The sequence below is a fragment of the Balaenoptera ricei genome, chromosome X, assembly GCF_028023285.1.
Source record: "Balaenoptera ricei isolate mBalRic1 chromosome X, mBalRic1.hap2, whole genome shotgun sequence".
In the NCBI taxonomy this organism is placed as follows: domain Eukaryota; kingdom Metazoa; phylum Chordata; class Mammalia; order Artiodactyla; family Balaenopteridae; genus Balaenoptera; species Balaenoptera ricei.
In genome coordinates this window covers 134,709,982-134,729,087 of record NC_082660.1, presented here as the reverse complement: position 1 = coordinate 134,729,087, position 19,106 = coordinate 134,709,982, and the positions used below count along the sequence as shown (strand labels likewise).

The following is a 19,106-nucleotide window of genomic DNA, read 5'->3' as shown; positions in this document are numbered from 1 at the left end:
GCATGGAAGCGTCAAGTCGGCCCTCACACCATCTGCTGCCAGCCACCTGCAGTCAAACCTCCCTGCTGCACCCGCCCCAGGGCAGTAACGTACATCCTCTATGTATCAAACTCATACATGCAAATGATGGGCATCTAGAAAATACATACGTAAGGAAAACTTAATCACTGGTAATCCTACCACCACATCCATCCAAATGGTAGCCGGGTGTGCACGGCAGCTTTTACTCTTTTATTGGGGGTCGCACTTTATACGTAATTGTGTCTATGGGCTTTTTCACACCAAGGTGCTACAGAGCATGTTCCAGGTGATGAGGGGTCCGCAGCGCTGGCTGCACAGGCCCAAGTCGTCACCCCGCCTGACTGGCCCCCACGGAAGGGGGTCCCTGCGCCTTGTCAGCAGGGCACTGGAAGTCTTCATTTGTTGCTATTTTGGCATCACTTTTTGTGTAGTCTGAGCCTGTGCTGTTTTCGTCTCTCGTGAGGGAGAAAACCTTTCTATGGCGCATCCGGCTTCCTCTTAAGCAGGTAACGAAGTGGGGCGTGTGGGAATGACAACAGGGATGTGCTTCTGTCTGTCTGTCTGTCTGTCTCTACCTCCCGAACCCAGGGTCATGAGTATCAAGGGGCCACAGCTAATCCTACAGGCAGGCTGCTTCCCTCACGGGAGGAATCCAGCCACTTGTTCCGGAAGCCAGAGAGTGGAAGCCCTGGTTTAAAACCCTCGGTCTCTCAGGTCCAGTCGGCCCTACAGGAGGAATCAGGCTCCCTAACTATATTCCAAAGTTACAGTAATCAAGACAGCCTCCAGGAAGAGAAGATTCCGAAGAGCAGTGGTTCCCGGCCGGCGCCTGGTCCCATCCCAGCCCCGACTCAGCCGGTCCGGGGCGCGGGCAGCACGTGTGTCAAGCTCTCGCCGCTGCCGCCGTGCAGCCTGCATGGGGGTCACCGCCGAGCCGCAGGCGCACTCCTGGGGGGCAGAACGTCCGCCTCGCACCGCTCCAGGGTCTCCCCTTCTTCCAACCCCCTTTCAGAAAAGGGAGCTGATCAGAGAAGGGCTCCTGTGCGCCCCTGTCACCCTGTTAGAAGCACGAAGCCAATCCCTACACAGCCAGGAGCCAGCACAGGTTGCAGGTGGTCCAACGGCGCTGCCCCCTTTTCCCAGCCACGTCCGTCGGCCCCAGCAGCGGTGTCCAGCTGGAGACAAGACGTCCTAAGGATCGACACTCCCCAAGCCTGCAAGGGCCCACCCACCCCCAACTCCAGCTTTCCTCACCACCATCACCCTGGGGAACAAGCCCTCCGACAGAGCTGCAGCTCCTGGAGACGCCTGCCTTTGGCTGCGTTTGTCCTAATCTATGGGCTCCAGGAGACGGCCCTGTGCTGGGCTGAATGGTGGCCAAGAGAGATATACGTGTCCTGACCCCCAGAACTTGCGACTGTGATCTTATTTGGAAAAAGGGTCTTTGGTGATGTGATGAAAGTAAGGATCTACAGATGAGGTCATCCTGGATGACACAGGTGGGCCCCAAGTCCAATGACAAGTAGCCTTAGAAGAGAAGAAAGAGGACACAGACAGAAGCGGAGAAGACTAAGCCACCAAGTTTGTAGCCATTTGTTACAGCAGCAACAGGAAACTAACAAACACATTCCCCCCAAAACAGAAAGTGCTCTTGTAGAAAAACTGCAGGATGTGGACTGAAACGCAGCACCCATGAGCAGAGAACCTATCTGTGCCTTTAACGTGTTCCCGAAGGACCATCTGCGACCACATACTTGGGCTTCAGGAAGTGGGTCAGCCCCTCCCACCCCTGCAGATGCCAAGAAAGCCCCCAGCCAAGGCTTGTTTTTGGAACAGGATGCTGGCTGGGCCGTCTCCCAGCAGGAGACTTATACCCTGATCCTAGCCCACCCTGTCACTGCCACACAGCAGCGAGGCCTGGACAAAACCCAGGGACGGATCTGTGACATCCCATTCCCAACCAGGGCAGCCCACGGGGTGCAGGAAGAGGCTGGGCACTGAGGAATAAACCACAGTTGCAGGGGTAGTGCCCACAGCTTTGACATCCTCGGAAATATCCAGAATCTTGCAAAACAACAAGGAAGAGTCCTCTGGTGCTGGTAATCTGCCCAAGATTGCTGAGTGGCTTCTGCTGGCCAGGCCGGGGCATTTGCGGCTGGCGTGGGGAACGGCATCACTAACTTTTGGAACGTGATGACATACGGCCGCCACTCCTCACGCTGGGTGGCAACGCACTTGGGGAGGACAAGTACGCACTGCAGTGTCAGGGCAAGGACTGGGAAAGTGTACGTGTGGGACGCGCCCCTCACCAGACCAACAAGTGGTCACAACAACTCCAAACCCAAAGCCGTGAAGGAGCAGTGGATAAACGTGACTACAAAGATGACAAGCTCCAGTCCAAACACACCGGTACCAAGCCAGGAGGAAAAGATAACCGAAATTTCTATCACACACAAGAGCTGATCCCACTAATGACCAAAGAGCTCCTGTAAGTCAAGGAACAAAAGACTTACAGCCCAATAGAAAAATGGGCAAAAAATACAAACAAGCTGTGTACACCAGAAGAACTGAAAAGGACCCTTCAAGCTCTGAAGAGATGCTCAAGCTCTCTCTTAACAGAGAACGGCTCGCCTGGTGGATGGCAGAAGCCCACGGGTTGGACACCCGTCATCTGCGGCAGGGCTATGGGGAGTGAGGGGGAAGCGGGAAAGCACGCCCAGGGGAGGGGAGCGCCGGCACTGTCTACCCCCTGCTCGATGGTGCCGCTCCTGCGGGATCCAACCCAAAGGTACATATGATGGATGCACAAGGATTTTCACCGTGGTGTTGTTTATGACAGTAAAAAGACCAGTAACAGCCCAAACGTCCATTAGCAGCAGACAAGTTCGATCCACAGTGGTGCAGCCGCCAGTGGAACAGCACACAGCCCATGAGAGCAGTGCCGCACTGTGCCAGGCGGCCGGGACGAAAGGTTCTGCCTGTCTCAGCCTGGGAAGCAGTTGTCTGGGAGCCCTGGCCTTGGCTCTTGACTTCCCCAGCACAGGTGGAAGAAGAGCGAACTCCGGAGACAAGCAGTTCAAGCAGACAGAACGAACAAAAAAAGCAGAGCATCGGGCCTATCTGGGGTTCCGTGTGCCCTAAAAGAGGTGAACCAGCGGACGGGGGCACAGAAGCGTAAGGCCCTGTGGCTAGCTCTCGGGGCTCAGAGAAGGGGCCCACCCTCTGTCACCCAGCCCCTAATTCAGGACCAGGCAGACAGGAGAGGAAAGCAACAGATTGCACTGCCCTGGGCTGGGTGTCGGCAGGCAGCCCTACTCGATGCACTCCATGACGTGTATCTGCAGGGTGTCCATGTCAGGAGCCTGATACTGGCACTTGGGGCAGCAGAAGTTGGGCGGCTCCTCGGGGGGGCTTCTCCTCTGGCTGGGCAGGGCCAGGTGAAAGGAGTGATGAGCTGGGGAAAGAGAATAGGCACCAGGGGGGGCGGGCTTCTTGTGTGTCCCCTTGCACAAACTGCAGGGAAGGGCCAAGGCAGAAAGTGCTGAGACACCTTGGTTCCAGTGACCTGGGTCCCCACCGCTAGCGCCTCCCCTTTAGCCCCGCCCCCAGGGGCGGTACCGCTGGGGAAGAGGGGCCAGGGGCTGGTGCGAGCTCCCTGGAGCTCCCTCCGCTGGGCTCCACGGTCCTCAGCACCTCCTCCCAGCACCCTGCCCTCCCCAGCCCTCCCCCTGCAGCTCCCTCACCTGGGGCAGGGGCTAAGGGGGGCTGGGAGACCTCTACATGCCGCTTCCTCATGTCTTCGATCCTTTGAGAAAAGAAAGCGTCCAATCAATACGTATGAGTCAATCTCCAGCACGTAGAAAGCTGGTGGAAGGGTGGGGTGCGAGGCGGGGAGCGGGAGGCCAGCTCCCCCTGACCTGACGGGCCCAGTGCCCGGTGCCACCCCCCGCGGGCCCCGCGCCACAAGGCCCACCTGGCCGACTCCTGACAGCTGCTCTTCAGCCTGCTGTACTCCCGCTGCAGCTGCTCTAGCTGCTCCTGCACGAGCTCCTTCTTCTCAGCCAGCTTCTCCCGGGCCTGCCTCTCGGCCTGGAAATCCGCCTTGTAGATGTCCGCCTGGCAAAGCCAAGACAGGGGCAGTGCCCACACTCCGTCAGCCACGCACTGGACACTCCATGCCAGCCACGGGGGGCCGGGGGAAGGCAGAGCCCGCTCCTGCTCTCCCAGAGCCCACGGCATGAGGACGGTCACCCCAAAGGCATTGAGAGTTCAAGGAACATGGCGAGGGACTCAAAGAGCTTCCGAGAAGCCACTGCAAGATGACGCCAGAGACCTGCCAGGCCCCGGCACCCGTGGCCCGATCTGCTCACCCACACGCAGGCCACAGAGGAGAGCCCTCACCTGGGCTTTCAGCACCGGAACCGTCTCCATCACAATCTTGTGCTGCTCAGCCTCTTCCTTCAGTTTGTCGATCAGTTCCTGTTTGGCCACCAGGGCCTCCTCGGCCTGCTTGAGCTGCTGCTTGAGCTCTTCCAGCTGCAATCCCTAGATGTGGGTGACGGGGAGCTGACGGAGCCCGATCTGGCTCAGCCTTGGGGTCAGGCTGCCCCCAGGCCGGCTGCTGCTCCAGGAAAGCAGAACCAAGAGGAACGAGAGATCGGGCCCAGCCAGCCCATGCTGTGCAGGGCCCAGGAAAGGCGGAGGCTGGAGGGGACCTCTGAGGTCATCTGGCACGACCGCCCCCCAGGCTGACATTCCCTTCCCAACTGGACAGTCCTCCAACCCCTCAAAGGACAGGGGCCACACTCCCTCCAGAGGCCATGTGCTCCACACTGAGCCAGTCTCATTCACTAATGCTCCACCACGTGCCCGCTAAGCCGAGGCCCATCGGTCCTTCCGCTCTGCCACCTGGTCGAGGGTCTGCTGGTCCCTCACGGATGCCCCGCCCCCCCCACCCCCCCCCACACACAGACGCACACACACACCACCAAGCCTTCCCTCTGGAGATCAAAGGGCCACGCTGTCATAACTAACTCTTCCTCATGTGACCCACTTTCAGGCTTTACCCTTAAAAGTCTCTTCCAGGTATGTTCAGGTTTGACTACATCCTTCTTAAAATGTGATCACTAGAAACTGCACTCAGTATAAGTCTGATGAGGACAAACTAGAAAAGGGGTATCGGCCACCTTCAACACTGGTATGGAAACATTCCCAAGGAAATCTGGGGACGCCTGGCAGGAGGGACCAGCTGCGGAGACAAGCGTGGTCCTGCCCGCAGGCGGAGCATCTGGAGGCGCCGCCCAGTCCAACATGGGCTGCAAACAACACAGCCCAAGCGTCCCCGTCTCCCCACTGCCTGTCCTGAGCCATCACCCCACAGCCGTGACAAAGCTCTAGGTCAAATCGAGTGTCCGTCTCCAAAGCCAACTCTGTGAGTCTGTTAAGGTAGGGCCTTGAGTTCCAATATCCCTGAACTGAGGGGAGCCAGCCCCAGGCTGACGGCCCAGAAGACGCCTCCACCATACTCACTCGGCTCCGCTCGCTGCTCACCATGCTGCTCTTGATGTGGCTGTCGTACTCCTGGAAGAGCTGGTGATAGGCCACCTGCAGCTGGGCCAGCTTCCTCCTAAGGAAAAGGAGCTTAGGCTGCAGAAAGCACCTCGTCCTGACCCAGCCACAGCTCTTACTGCTTCCAGCTCCACCCTCTTCCTTCTCGTCACGGCCACAGACCAGAATGTGGCTTTCAGGGCGCCTGTGTGCCTTGAAGGCCGTCAGCTCTGAGGCAGGCTTTGCTACCTATTTCATATCATTTTCCATCAATCTGGCATTTCAAAATGTACACAAAGAAATGTTTATAATAAAACGGAGCTGTCCTGTACTGTTCAAAAAAGTCAAGTTCAAGAAAAACAGAGAAAAGCAGGAGGACTGTTCTAGATTGAAGAAGACTCAAAAGACACGCCAACAAGGAGAAGGTAGGATCCCAGATGGGACGCTGTTAACATGTGGACCGGAGAGCGAATAACGTCACCCTCTGAAAGCCGGATTGTTGGGGTGTGACAACGGTAAGGGACAGCTTTGGGCCCTCCCCCACGGCCGGCCCCTGGAAGGGCTCCCAGCAGGCAGCGGGCCACTCACTTCTCCTCCGAGGCAGCCTGGCGCTCCATGCGCAGGGCGGCGTCCACGCTCTGGTTCTGCAGGCGCAGCTGGTCCACCTGCACGCTGTGCTGCTGCTGCAGCGCTTCGCGCTCATTCTCCAGCTGCCGGGCCTGCTCGCTGGCGGCCCGGACCCTGGCGAGGGCATGGGAGGTCACGGAGGGCCCACAGCAGGACCCTCCTGTGCTCCCAGCATCCCTGCCACGCTGCGCAGAGGCAGGGACAAGTCACAGAGCAGTGGGACCAAGGGCGTCCTCCAGGCGTCACGGTGGACGCACTATCACTGGAAACAGGGACAACTGCAGGGCAGCCGAATGGGGGCAGGTTTGGGCTGATGGCGGCCCCCACAGAAGCCCTTTTGAAGGTGAAGGAGGTGGTCCCAGGGGAGAGGAGCCCCAGGGAACTGCCCATTGGGTTGGGACACGTGGGTGCTGGGGCCCCTGGCCAGAGCCATCTCAGTGGATGGGTTGGGAGGGACTGGGAGGAAAGCAGGTGGAGACAGCCAGCAAAGACAGCCTTTCTGGAAGCCGGAGAGGGAGAAGGTGAGAAATGGGGCAGGGCGGGGGGCGGGGGAGGGCAGGCAGGGGCAGTGCTCAGAGGCTCTTTGCCGACCAGTCACTGCTCCAGAAGTGGCGAGGAGGCGCAGGCCCGTCTGGACCCCGGGGTCCACACCTGCACGAAGAGCCTCGCACCTGCCCACCCAGGAGATAGCAGCAGCCTCAGCAGAGAATTCCCGGTGCCCTGCGCCATGGCGCCGTGACGGCTCGGCTCTCCTCAGCTACATCCGCCCCAGCCCGCGATCTCCCGACTCGACATCCCTATGTCCACACAGCTCCCTGCGGGGCGACAGCGGCTGCTTCTCAGTGGGGGAGGATACTGGGGATGGTCTCTGGTCTCACCGTGTGCGCGCACCTCTGTGCACGCACCTATCCAAATCTACTGAACACAGCTCCCCATCTGTGAGCCGACAAAATTTAGCGGCTGCCACTGTCATCAGCATGTGACAGGCCAGGGCTCAAAGGGCAGCCACGTGCATTAAGTCTGAGGCCACTTAAATGGCCACGCTGAATGATGCGAGATGCAGGCAGGCTTCCTGCCCCGAGCCGTCCAGCTCAGCACGTACATGCTCAGCCACGGAGACGGGGGCGGGGGACAGGAAAGGAGGGTGCCCAAGAGCCTACAGTTGCTGGAGTAACGCCCCTGCAGGGTCATTAAGTGACCAAAGTCGGCTTCTTTCATGTGCATAGAAAAAAGATAGGCGGGGAAGACCCAAAAGTGCCCTAAAAATTACACGTGCCTTTTCGAAGCCCGGAGGGACAGAAGCGTGTACGGGAAACAGCAGAATGCGAAGAGCCCGGGGTCAGCAGGCTCAGCCTTCTGCGGCCTCCCTTTCGCCGTCTTCTTTCTAGAGGGCAGCGCGCTCACACGCTGTCACCCCTGCCTGCTCCTCCAGCCTCCTTCACAAAGGCGCCCCCGACACCGCCCAGGGCACCCCGATCACCTCCCGCGCTGGGAGAGGTGGGGCCACCTCTGTCGCCTGGACCCGTCTTTCTGGATGGCAGCGGCCCGGCGGTGTGAGAACCACTGAAACATCCGTGCCCTTTGACCCAATGACCCCACTTACAGGAACCTCCCTCTGCAGGAGAGAGCGACTGGCGGGCCTGAGGCTGCCAGCTTCGGAAGGGCCAGCTGGCAAGGCTGCCCCTGGGGTGGTGCCCGGGCAGTGGGCTGGTGCGAGTGCCCTGCATCGACGAGACGCTTTCCCTACTGATAAGGGTGGTCCCTGTGCCTGGACTCTGGCACCACAGGGTGGTTTATGGGGCGCACCTGCTTTCCCCTGGGAATCGGGAAGTTTGGCACGTGCCGGGCTGCGACCAGCCCTCAATGAAACCCGGGGCGCTGAGTCTCGAGTGGGCTCCCTGGGTCCCCAGGGCGGCATCTGTGACTGCCGGAGAAGGGAGAGTGCTCGGCCGGCCCCTCATGGGAGGGAGAGAGGAAGCCGAAGGGGTGGGGCTCTCCACCCCCGACCCGTGTCTTCTGTCCTTGGGGGTGCTGGCGTGTGCCCTTTCCCTGCCATCAACCTCAGCCGGGAGGGCACTGGAGTGCTTTCCTGCAGATCACGGGGGTGCTCTTCCCCGCTGCCCGGCAAATGCCCCCTCAGGAAATAATCCAAACTCCAGCAAAAGGTCAGAGAGGCCAGAAGTGCCGCTGGGACTCAGGTCCTGGACACCCAGTCCGCAGCCCCACCACACACCTGCCCCACGACCGTGTGCTCCCGTCCATCCCGTCACAGAGGAACTCTCTGGAAGCCCCTGAATGGCCTCATTCTTCTCGGGCACCCTGACAACGGCCTCCAGGCTGGTTTTCCCTCCCTACTCACCTGCCCTCCAAAGCCTGCCGCTCCTTGGTGGCGGCCTCCAAGCGACTCTGGCTCTCCTGCAGCTCCCCCAGCAAGGATGTCACCTGGGCTTTCACTGAGGCCTTGTCCTCGGCCATCTGCTGCATGAAAAAAAGCCACTTCCTGTCGGCAATGCTTCCTTACCAGCTGCTCACCCCTGGCAGCCCCCAGCCCCAGGGCAGCTGAAAGCACTGAGACGGGTCCCCCGAGGGTCTCCCCTCGAGCCCTCAGCACCCTCACTCATCTCACCTCTCACCTCTGGAAGCTTCCCCCCTCCCCCCAGCGAGGCAACTGAAGTGGTGGAAAGGGATCGAGTCCCATGAGCCCCCACTCCCAGCCCCTCCTCATCCCTGCAGATGGGGCAACAGGAGACCCAGGGACACGGGAGCACAGAGGTGCCTCGAGTCTCACAAGGCTGACAACCAGGCCACGAGGGCTGAGCCCAGCAGGAGTCTGTGTGCCTCCGTCATCAAACTGTCCAGATCCCGGTCCCCTGAGACCTCAGGCTGCTCAAGCCCAGGGTGCAGCGCTGGTCCTCTGCATACCCGGCCCCTCCGCAGTAACCCCTCGGTAGTAACCAGCACCCCTGTGCTCCCGGCCACACACACGGCCCCGCCCACCATCCTTCTCAAGGGCAGTCTCAGGGCCGCGTCTCCTCTCCAGCTACGCGCGCACGACGATGACCTGCTCCGTCTCAAGGCTTTCAGTACCCTCCACGGGCTGAGGGCTTCCAGATTCCTCCCTCCAGGACAGACTTCTCTCCGGCACCCCAGCTTAGCTACCCAACTGCCTGCCCAGCTTCTCCACATCGAGGCCCGGAGGCTGCAATAAGCTTTCCCCAAAAGGACCACAAAGCAGGGGGCTTAAGACAACAGAAACGGATTGCCTTCTAGAGGCCGGGAGTCCAAGAGTAAGGTGTCGGCGGGGCTGGTTCCTCCTGAGGGCCCTTGGCTGTAGCAGCCTCCATCGTCACGTGACCATCTTCCCTGGGTGTCTGTTTCTCTTCTTTTAAAGACACCAGTCATTGGATTTAGGCCCGTCCTAAGCCAGTGTGACCTCATCTTAACTTGATTACAGCTGCAAACACCCCATTTCTAAATAAGGTCACATTCTGAGGTACCAGGGGTTAGGATACGGGCATTTCTTTTGGGGGAACATAATTCAACCCATAACACCCCCTACACTAGACAGGAATCCAGATAATGTCTCACACTAGCACAGCACCCTCCCACGGCTCCTGTCACACTCAGGATCAAAGCCCAAATCCTTCACTGGCTTACTAATCCCACATGATTAGCCCCACCATGACTCTGCCCTCCTCAGCCCCTATCCACTCTGCCCCAGCCATGTCTGCCTCTTCGGTCTTCCCTGAACATCACAGGCATGCTCCTGCCTCAGGACCTTTGCACATGCTTTCCCCACCTCTAAAACAGTCTTTCCCCAGATACCCACATGTATTCCAGTCCTGACTAGATGGCACCCCAGTGAGGCCTTCCCCATCTAATCCATCCTCCAGTTAGCAGCACAAAACCTTGCAGTCTTCTCTGCCTCTCACAGCTCACGTCGGATCCACCAGGAAATCCTGTCAAAATGTATCTTAGAATCTATTTGATGTCACTAAGCAGGTAACGGTAACTACTTCAGGTGTGACGGTGGTATTGTTCCTATGTTTCTTAGAGATGCACACTGAAATATTTACAGATGAAATTATACGGTGTCTGAAATTTGGTTCAAAATAATGGGGGAACTCCTAGGTATCTACCTGAAAGAAATGAAAACCCATGTCCACACAGGAATGTTCACAGCAGCATTACTCCTAACAGCCAGAGTGGAAACGACCCAAATGTCCATCAAATGACGACTGGATAAACAAAACGTAGTCTCTCCATACACTGGAATATCATCCAGCCATAAAGTGAAATGAGGTACTTGGACAGACTACAGCATGGATGAACCTCAAAAATATGATGCTGGGACTTCCCTGGTAGCGCAGTGGTTAGGACTCTGAGGTCCCAATGCAGGGAGCTCAGGTTCGATCCCTGGTCAGGGAACTAGATCCCACAGGCATGTTGCAAGTAAGAATTCGCATGCCAATAGGGAGGGTGGGAGGGAGGGAGATGCAAGAGGGAAGAGATATGGGGACGTATGTATATGTATAACTGATTCACTTTGTTATACAGTAGAAACCAACACACCATTGTAAAGCAATTATACTCCAATAAAGATGTTTAAAAAAAAAAAAAGAATTCGCATGCCATGACTAAGGAGCCCACCTGCCACAACTAAGACCTGGTGCAACCAAATAAATAAACAAATAAATATTATTTAAAAAAAACAAAAAACGTGATGCTGAGTGAAAGCAGCCAGACATGAGAGCCACACGGTGGATTCCACTCACAGGAGATGCCCAGAACAGGCCAACACAGCCAGGAAGATGAGCGTGTGCCCAGGGCTGGGGAGGGCGGGACTGGGGAGTGACTGCTCGTGGGGACGGGGTTTCTCCTTGGGATGGTGACAATGTTTTGGAAGCAGATGGAGGTGATGGTTGGACAACTCTATGACTATACTAAAAACTACTGAATTCTACACTTTCAAGGGGTGAATTTCATGGTATGTTGAGTTTTATCCCGGAAAAGCTGTTGGAAAAAACTCCAGCCTGTGGCTCTACCACTTTCTCCAGGGACGGGCACTCAGCTATGCCCAGGTTTTTGCTGGGGTCACCGTCTTATCCCCATCACCTGTTGTCCATGTGCAAGAGTTTCTCTTACGTATACCTGGGGTGCAACTGATGAGTTGGGGGTGACCTAAATTTTCAACTTGAAGAGAAAATGCCAAATAGTTTTTCAAAGCAGTGGCACCAACTGATGCTGCCACCAGCAACATGAAGCCATGGCCCCTCCAATACCCGCTACTGTCAGACTTGTCAGCTAGAAATCGGGCTTTGGCAGTGGCTCTGATCGCTACCGTGAAGCCAGCATCCCATCACGTGAGCACGGGGCAAGCGGATGCTCTGAAGGCAGCCTGAGAACAGCAGCCTTCTCCTTCTCACTTCTGCGCCGAGTTCAGGATTGCAGTGGCTTTACCGATGGCCCCAAAGTGACGTGGCCACGGCCTAACCCCCAGTACATGTAAATGGGACCTGATTTAGAGACAGGGTCTCTCCAGATGTGACCAACTTAAGATGAGATCGTACTGGAGGAGGGTGGGCCCCTGATCCAGTGCCTGCTGAGAACTACAAAAGACTCGGACACTCGAGCAAACTCTAGAGTGGCTTCTTGCAGCCTAAGCTCACGACCCTGGGCCGGCCCAGCCCCCTTTTGAGCTCCTGTCTGAGAAAAGAGGGCTGGCAAAAGAATGTACTCTTTGTTCCAGCCAACACCTGACCTAGCCCCCCACCATCCTCAGAGCCTTTCCTAAGAGGGCTCCCAACTTGTGAATCCTTCCTCTGTCCCTTTGAGACAACCCAGGAGTCTTTCTCGGGGACCTGAGAGCCATTCCTCTGAAACGGAATCCTCAGGAAGGATAGGGCCTCGGTCTGCCCGTGTCTGCGCGGGATGGAATCCTAACTTCCAGAACTGACTCCCGGGGTGGATGCCGCTGACCTCACCGCACTGACACTGAGCCACCCCACGTGGGTTTTCACTTGAGCCCCTGCTCGCTGCCCCCACCTCACTCTCCCTTCAAATCGCCAGCACCTCTGTGCCCATCAGAAGGGTGCTCGGCGCCTTCCCCTGCTGTCGGTAGTTACCAAACAAAACCTGGTTTTACCCCTTTACCTAACGGCCGGCTGAGCCGCTCTCTGACACCAGTGTCTTCATAAGAGGAGGAGAGATGCCCAGACACACAGGGAGAAGGCCACATGACAGTGTGCTTGCAAACCAAGGAACGCCAAGTCCTGCCAGCCAGCACCCGAGGCTGGGGGAGAGGCCTTGACCAGATCCTGCCCTCACAGTCCTCAGAAGGAACCAACCCTGCCCTCACCTTGATCTTGGACTTCCGGCCTCTAGAACTGGGAGACAATACGTTTCTGTGGCTTAAAACTACCTGGTTTGTGGTACTTTGTTACAGCAGCTCCAGGAACCTAACACACCTCCCCAAGGGCCCCCACCAGGCAGTCTATGCCACCAGGGTGATTTGGGGCGGGGCCCCAGGCCACATGTACCAGCTTGACCTGCAGGGCGCAGAGACCCAGTAACTAAGGTCAGTCACGTGGGCGCCCCAGGCCTCCAGGACTGACCCCCACTCAAGTCCCCGGACCGCACCACTCAGGGGAGCTTCCCTGGTGGTGGTACCCGTGCGTGTCATCACACGTGGCCCAGCCTCTCCTGGACCCGCCCTCTGTTCCTTTTACCTTTGCTGATTTCAACCCGCATCCCTCCTGGGTGACTAAGCCATGACCACGAGGACAATGGCTTTTCCCAACTCCGGGAGCCTCCCCCGCCCTGGCGACCCCGAGCGCAGTCCCTGCGGGTCCGGGGCGGGCGGCGGTGGCCCGCTACCTGCTGGTATGTCTTGAGGCGCTCCACCTCCTGCAGGGCCTGCTCCCTCTGCCGGTGCAGCTCCCACTTCTCCAGGCTCAGCCTCTCCACCAGGTCCCGGGCCTCCTGGAACTTCTGCATGAGGAAGGCCTTCTCCTCCCTCTGGCTGCCCTGCAAACGCTGCAGCTCCTCGCAGCGTTCCCGCAGCATCTGGTTGCTCTGGCGGATGGCATCTGCAGAGGTGGCAGGGGGCAGGTGAGCCCGGCGGCCGCGGCCTCCACCACCCCGCGGTCTCTCCCACCCTGACAGCTTCCAAACACTCCCTTCACTTCGCCAAGCGCTTTCGAAGTCAACTACGCAAATGACATGCCCCCAGTGTCTCCAAGATGTTAACCACGTCAGCTTCACTTAAAAGCATGTGTCCGGGAGTTCCCTGGTGGCCTAGTGGTTAGGATTCCAGGCTTTCACTGTCAGGGCGTGGGTTCAATCCCTGGTCGGGGAACTGAGATCCCACAAGCCGCACGGGGCAGCCAAAAGAAAAAAAGAAAAAAGCACATGTCAAATGCCACTCTCTTTGCAAGTGACTCTGGAACTCATCTGCCCTCTGCATGGGTCAGAGGTGGGCCGCCCTGGGGGCCTGGGTCACTGCCTTCGGGATCAGACTCGGGGGCACAGCCACCAGAACAAACTTGCCCGTGGCACTGCTGGCCACAGACCTGGGGGGCGGGCGAGAAGCCGTGGAGCAGGCCACTTAGCCACCTCTCTGAGCCTCACCATCCCCATCCATGTTCAATGGGGACAAGCGTACCCATCTCACAGGATGAGGAAGGGTAAACAAAACAGCAGCCAAGTGCCTGGTTTTCGAGACGGCCTCAGGAACCAGCCCATCCTCCTTTCCCCGGGCAGTCAGCAGGACCTAAGGAAAGGACAGCCACAAACCCGGGGACACCCCAGGCAGCAGAAATCCGTTGGGGGTGACAGAACGGATCCGTGGCATGCAAAGGTTCTAGCCAGCGCAGAGCTGGACAAGAGGAGGGCAGGCAGTAGCTTCAGGCCCCCCTCTGGTCAAAACCCCCAAAGAGCTAACTGGTGCCTGCTGACGGAACATTCTTTCGCTGGAACCACAGTGGCTCCTGAGCCACCTTCTGCACCCCACTGTCCCCTGCCTCAGGTTCCTCACCAGCCCCCACCAAGGCTCGGCTCAGCTCACACGCGACTTCTGTTGTTAACTGAGGTGCAATTCACAGAACACCAAATTCACTATTTTAACGATTTTAAAGTATACAGTCACTCAGCGGCTATAGTATATTCAGCAAGCTGTGCACCCATCACCTCTATCTAGCTCCAGAACATTTCCATCCTCCAAAAGAAACCTCATACCCACTGGCAGTCACTTCCCCTCTGGCCCCAGACCCTGGCGCCCACTCACGCTTCTCTCTCTACACTCACCTCTCCCGGACACACCACATCAATGGACTCTTACACCAGGTAGAAGCGACTTCTTCCATGAAGCTTCCCCACAAATACTCCAAGCAAATCCTACGTCCTCCCTCCTGCCCCCTCCTCCATGGACACGATCACAAGCATCACACGGGCAGACACCTCGGGCCCCGGGACTTTGGACCAGGGCCTGATACACCGCAGCCGTAGAAGCAGAAACGTGCAGAGCCCGAGCTCCCTGGGGGGCAGCTGGGGGTCCATAGGCCCCGTCTGGCCAGCCTGCCACACTCTCACCCCCGGGTCCCCTTTGCCAGAGCGCTGTCCTGGGGATGAGCAGAGACTACGCACGTAGCTATGGAGGAGGAGCTGTCCCCCCGCCCCTCAACCTGGCTGCCAGCTCTATGTGGCCCCAACACACTAAGACATTTGATGACATCTGGGGATACTGCTGGCTGTCTTAACTGAAGGGGTGCTATTGGCACCTCGTGGGTAGAGGCCAGGGATGCTGCCCGACACCCCGCAGTGCCCAGAACAGCCTCCAGACGTCTGAGCGCTGAGGGGGAGGACCCTGTCCTCAAGCAGGTAGGTCCCGGCCCTCTGTGCGCGCGTAAGGGCTGTCTCCAAAGCAGCCCCCAAGTGGCCGGCTGACCACGCTGGACCCTTTCCATCCTGCAAGAGAAGGCGACTCATCTTCACAGAAGAAGAGACACATATTCTAGGCACAAGTTTGGTCCCTGCCTGGAGGGCCTCAGCCAACACCAGTCTCTGAGGCCTACAGGGCACGTGACTCGTCAGCACAGGGCCCCACATGACATCCCATCACACCAGAGGATGCACTGTCCAGCAGCGGGGTGCGGGAGTGGCCCCATGACTGTGGCCTCCACTGCTTATGTCACATGCCAACCTGCCCGCCAGCTTGGACAGTGGACGGCTGAGTGAAAACAACCCAGGCCCCGTCCTCTGGGATACGGTGTACACAAAGGCTGCGACCTTTATAAGCCCTGAGTTGCCAAGAGGAACCAGGATGAAGCAAAAGTGGCCATGTGCCCCATCACTCCCCGTGACCCACCCGGGGAGTCTGTGCCGCCCATCCCCACCTGTAGCTCTGGGCTCGGCAGTGCAGAAGGTCCTCACAGCACAAAACACAAGAGTCTCACTGAGTGAGAAGCCAGGGGCGCCGCCGGGGCAACTGGGGCTACCGTACCCAAGGAGCGGCACGCCGGACGAGGAGCCCCCGGGGCACGACCACCAAGGGGGGAGGGCCGTCCCACGCGAAGCGGGCAGGAGTGGGCCACACCCCAGGGCAGCCACACCAGCTGAGGGGCGCGATGCGACGGCCCCTGGGGCCTGGAGAAGCTGCCCCCGATGCAGGTGAGGACATGGAGGGTGAGTGAGTGGGGCTGTGATGGAGATGGGGAGGGGGCGGCCCGGAAAGTACTCGCACCCGGCCACCTGGGGGGTGGGTGCTGCTGGAGGACAGCCCTCAGCTCCGGTATCTTCGGGGAGCGGCCCGCCGGGCTCATGCCCCGCGCACAGGGCCTGGACGCCCCTTTTCCAAAGCAGCCCACTGGCCCTTCTCAGGGAGGCCACGCCCATCCCCAGAGCAGACCACAGCCCCTTTCTGGAGCAGGTCACGCCCCCTTCCCAGGAGAGCCACGCCCCTTCCCAGGAGAGCCAGTGCTTAATGACTGATCAGTACGGAGACAGAGGGGGCCTGGCCGCGTTGGCCCAAGCGGGACAACGAAGAAGGGTCATTCCCGTTCCAGAGCTCCTTGTAGGGCTGGCCTGCACTGCGGCCCGGCTTCTCCCTCCGCCCTCCCCTGCTTCTTCACTGCCCTGCCCTGCCCTTCCCCTCCCCAGTGTTACTCCTAAGAGGACTGTAAATAAACGTCCTGCATGCCACTCTGTATCTCAAAGTCCACTTCCAGGGAATCCCACCTGAAACAAAGAGGAAGGGCGGCTGAACTTGAGTCAATGCAGAGGCGCAGGTGAGTGGGATAGCCCTTGCCCCAGCAGTGCCGCGTCCCCGGACATTTTACTCCACACACCCGCCGCCTCCCTCACCTCGGAGCTCTTGATTCTCCTCCAGACAGCGCTGGAAGGTCTCAGGAGCGCCCTGCTCTGAAGGCAGGTGGAGCATGGCCGGCTTCCCCAGAGAAGACTCTTCCCCCAGCACGTCCTGGTCCCCTGCCGGGCCGCCGCTAGGCTGCACCATCTCACACAGCGGACTCTTCCAGGGGGGCCTGCTCATCCAACACGTCAGGGTCTGAAACAGAGAGCCAGCAGAGGCGTCACATGAGGAGGCCCATGCAGCATTCTCCTACCCGGCAGGCCGGCAAGGAGTTCGGGCGCCACACTTTGACGACCACTGTGCCAAGCGGAAAAGGGTGCTGAGAGGTGGCACCCACTCCCATTCCAAAGGGAGGTACGGGCGTTTACGCGGCGCTTCGCAAGGTCACGGTTCAGCACTAGTTGTAAACTGTGCCTAGCACTATCTCCAGGCTGTAACCTGAAGAACTTCACCAGAGAGGAGAAATCACAGAGAAGATTATTTTTGGAGGGAGGTGTCAGTGTGCCGGGAATCCTACCCCGACGCATACACCTCCAAGCACGAGTGGAGGGTGCTGGCCCCTCACCTAGTGTACTGAGTGGAATGATGGCCCCCAATAAGGTATGTCCACGCCCTGAGCCCCAGAACCTGTGACTGTGACCTGACTTGGCAAAAGCGGCTTTGCAGATGTAATAAAGTTAAGGATCTGGAGATGAGATCATCCTGGATGAGAGTGGCCCTAAATCCAATGGCAGGGTCCTTATAAGACACAGAAGAGCAGAGACACAGACGCAGAGGAGGAGCCACGTGAAGATGGAGGCAGAGACGGGAGGGATGCGGCCACAAGCCAAGCGGCACCTGGAGCCCCCAGAAGCTGGAAGAGACAGGAAGAACCCTCCCCTGGAACCTCCAAAGGAAGCACGGCCCTGCCAACACCTTGATCTCAGGCTTCTGGTCTCCAGAGCTGGGAGAAGATAAATTTCTGTTGTTTTAAGCCCCCTGGCTTGTGGACATCTCCTACAGCAGCCCTAGGAAATCCATACACCAAGTAAGAGGGGCTTCACTCAGAGTCTGATGAGTGTTCCCTGGACCTGAGGGGCCGAGGCGGACATCTAGCATCTGACATGTACTGAAGCATCTGAAAGTGGGAGCTGGGCTCACAGCCGAAGAGAGAGTGGCAGACACAGGTTGAGCTCTTTGCGTTCTCTTGTGAACTAGAGTACAGAGAGGGAGGCTATGCCAGACAGCACCAGCCCGGAGCCCTTTTAAGTCCTGACCGAGAAGACTGACTACGTGGAGGAGGAGGCCAATCCCAACAGAAGTTTCCAGGAGTAGGGCCTGAGCTTCAGCCAGAGACTTGAACACCGAATGAGCCTGGACATTTCACTATTACACTGATACTTACCTGAACACCCTCCTGACCCATCAGCAGTATCTGACGGATCGCTGGTCCCTGATTCCGGAACAGCCCACTCTCCGGGTCTTCCTCCTACCTCACTGGCTGCTCCTGCTCAGGCTCTTTCACTGGACCATCCTCATCAGCCCAGCCCTTCACGTGGTGGTGCCCAGGGCTCTGTTCTGGGATCGTTTCTCTAACTCCAGTCACTCCAATACTAATTCCACCCGTACTCAAAGCTGTAACCCTAATCTTAATGCTGATGATGCCCCGAATCAGAACTCTTTCCTGAACTCCAAACTAACACATCAAACTCAACATCTCCACTTGGGTATCTAGTCATCCTCTCAAAACTAACGTCTCTAAAACTGCACTCCTGACAGTCCCCAGAAGCCAGCTCACCCACGGCCTTCCTTATTACCAGTTGATGGCAAATCCATCCTCCAGTTAGCAGGACAAAACCTAGGAGTCCTTCTTGAGTCCTCTCTGCCTCTCACAGCTCACATCGGATCCATCAGGAAATCCTGTCAAAATGCATCTTAGAATTTATCTGATGATGCTAAGCAAATAATGGTAATTATTTTAGGTGTGATAGTGGTGTCGTGGTTATGTTTCTTTCAAAGTCATTTCTTAGAGATGCACACTGAAATATTTACAGACGAAATTACACGGTGTCTGGAATTTGGTTCAAAATAATGGGGGAACTCCTAGGTATCTACCTGAAAGAAATGAAAACCCATGTCCACACAGGGATGTTCACAGCAGCATTACTCCTAACAGCCAAAGAGTGGAAATGACCCAAATGTCCATCAACTGATGAATAAACAAAATCTAGTATGTTCCCACACTACAACATTATGCTAAGAGAAAGAAACAAGTCACAAAAGATCACATATTATATGATTCCATTTATGTGAAATGTCCAGAATAGGCAAATACATAGAGACTAGTGGATGCTTAGAGCTGGGGTAGATGGGGTGATGGGGGTGATGGCTGAAGTTTATGGGGTTTCTTTTTGGAGTGATGAAAATGTTCTGGAATTAATGGTGATGGTTGTGCAAGTCTATGAATATACCAGCGAACTGTACACTTTAAATGGGTGAATTGTAAGGTATGTGAATTATATGTCAATAAAGCTATTTTTGAAAATAACAGAATACTGTGAGGGAT

General features: G+C 57.4%; 1 protein-coding gene across 6 annotated transcripts in view; it reads right to left on the bottom strand.

Annotated features, from left to right (window-relative positions):
* Nucleotides 1–2,833: 2,833 nt before the first annotated feature.
* The window catches only part of IKBKG (inhibitor of nuclear factor kappa B kinase regulatory subunit gamma), a 22,389-nt gene continuing 6,116 nt past the window's right edge, over nucleotides 2,834–19,106 (bottom strand). For 3 of the 6 annotated variants that reach the window (XM_059911812.1, XM_059911813.1, XM_059911811.1), the window contains exons 2-10: nucleotides 16,555–16,756; nucleotides 13,072–13,283; nucleotides 8,555–8,673; nucleotides 6,157–6,309; nucleotides 5,551–5,647; nucleotides 4,423–4,566; nucleotides 3,995–4,137; nucleotides 3,765–3,826; nucleotides 2,834–3,475 (exon numbers count right to left, since the gene is read on the bottom strand). In XM_059911812.1, coding sequence (XP_059767795.1) covers nucleotides 3,333–3,475; nucleotides 3,765–3,826; nucleotides 3,995–4,137; nucleotides 4,423–4,566; nucleotides 5,551–5,647; nucleotides 6,157–6,309; nucleotides 8,555–8,673; nucleotides 13,072–13,283; nucleotides 16,555–16,741 — 1,260 coding nt within the window. In that variant the 5' untranslated portion in view covers nucleotides 16,742–16,756 and the 3' untranslated portion in view covers nucleotides 2,834–3,332. The remainder of the gene's footprint in view (nucleotides 3,476–3,764; nucleotides 3,827–3,994; nucleotides 4,138–4,422; nucleotides 4,567–5,550; nucleotides 5,648–6,156; nucleotides 6,310–8,554; nucleotides 8,674–13,071; nucleotides 13,284–16,554; nucleotides 16,757–19,106) is intronic. The other 3 variants (XM_059911817.1, XM_059911816.1, XM_059911814.1) reach the window with 3 other exon arrangements.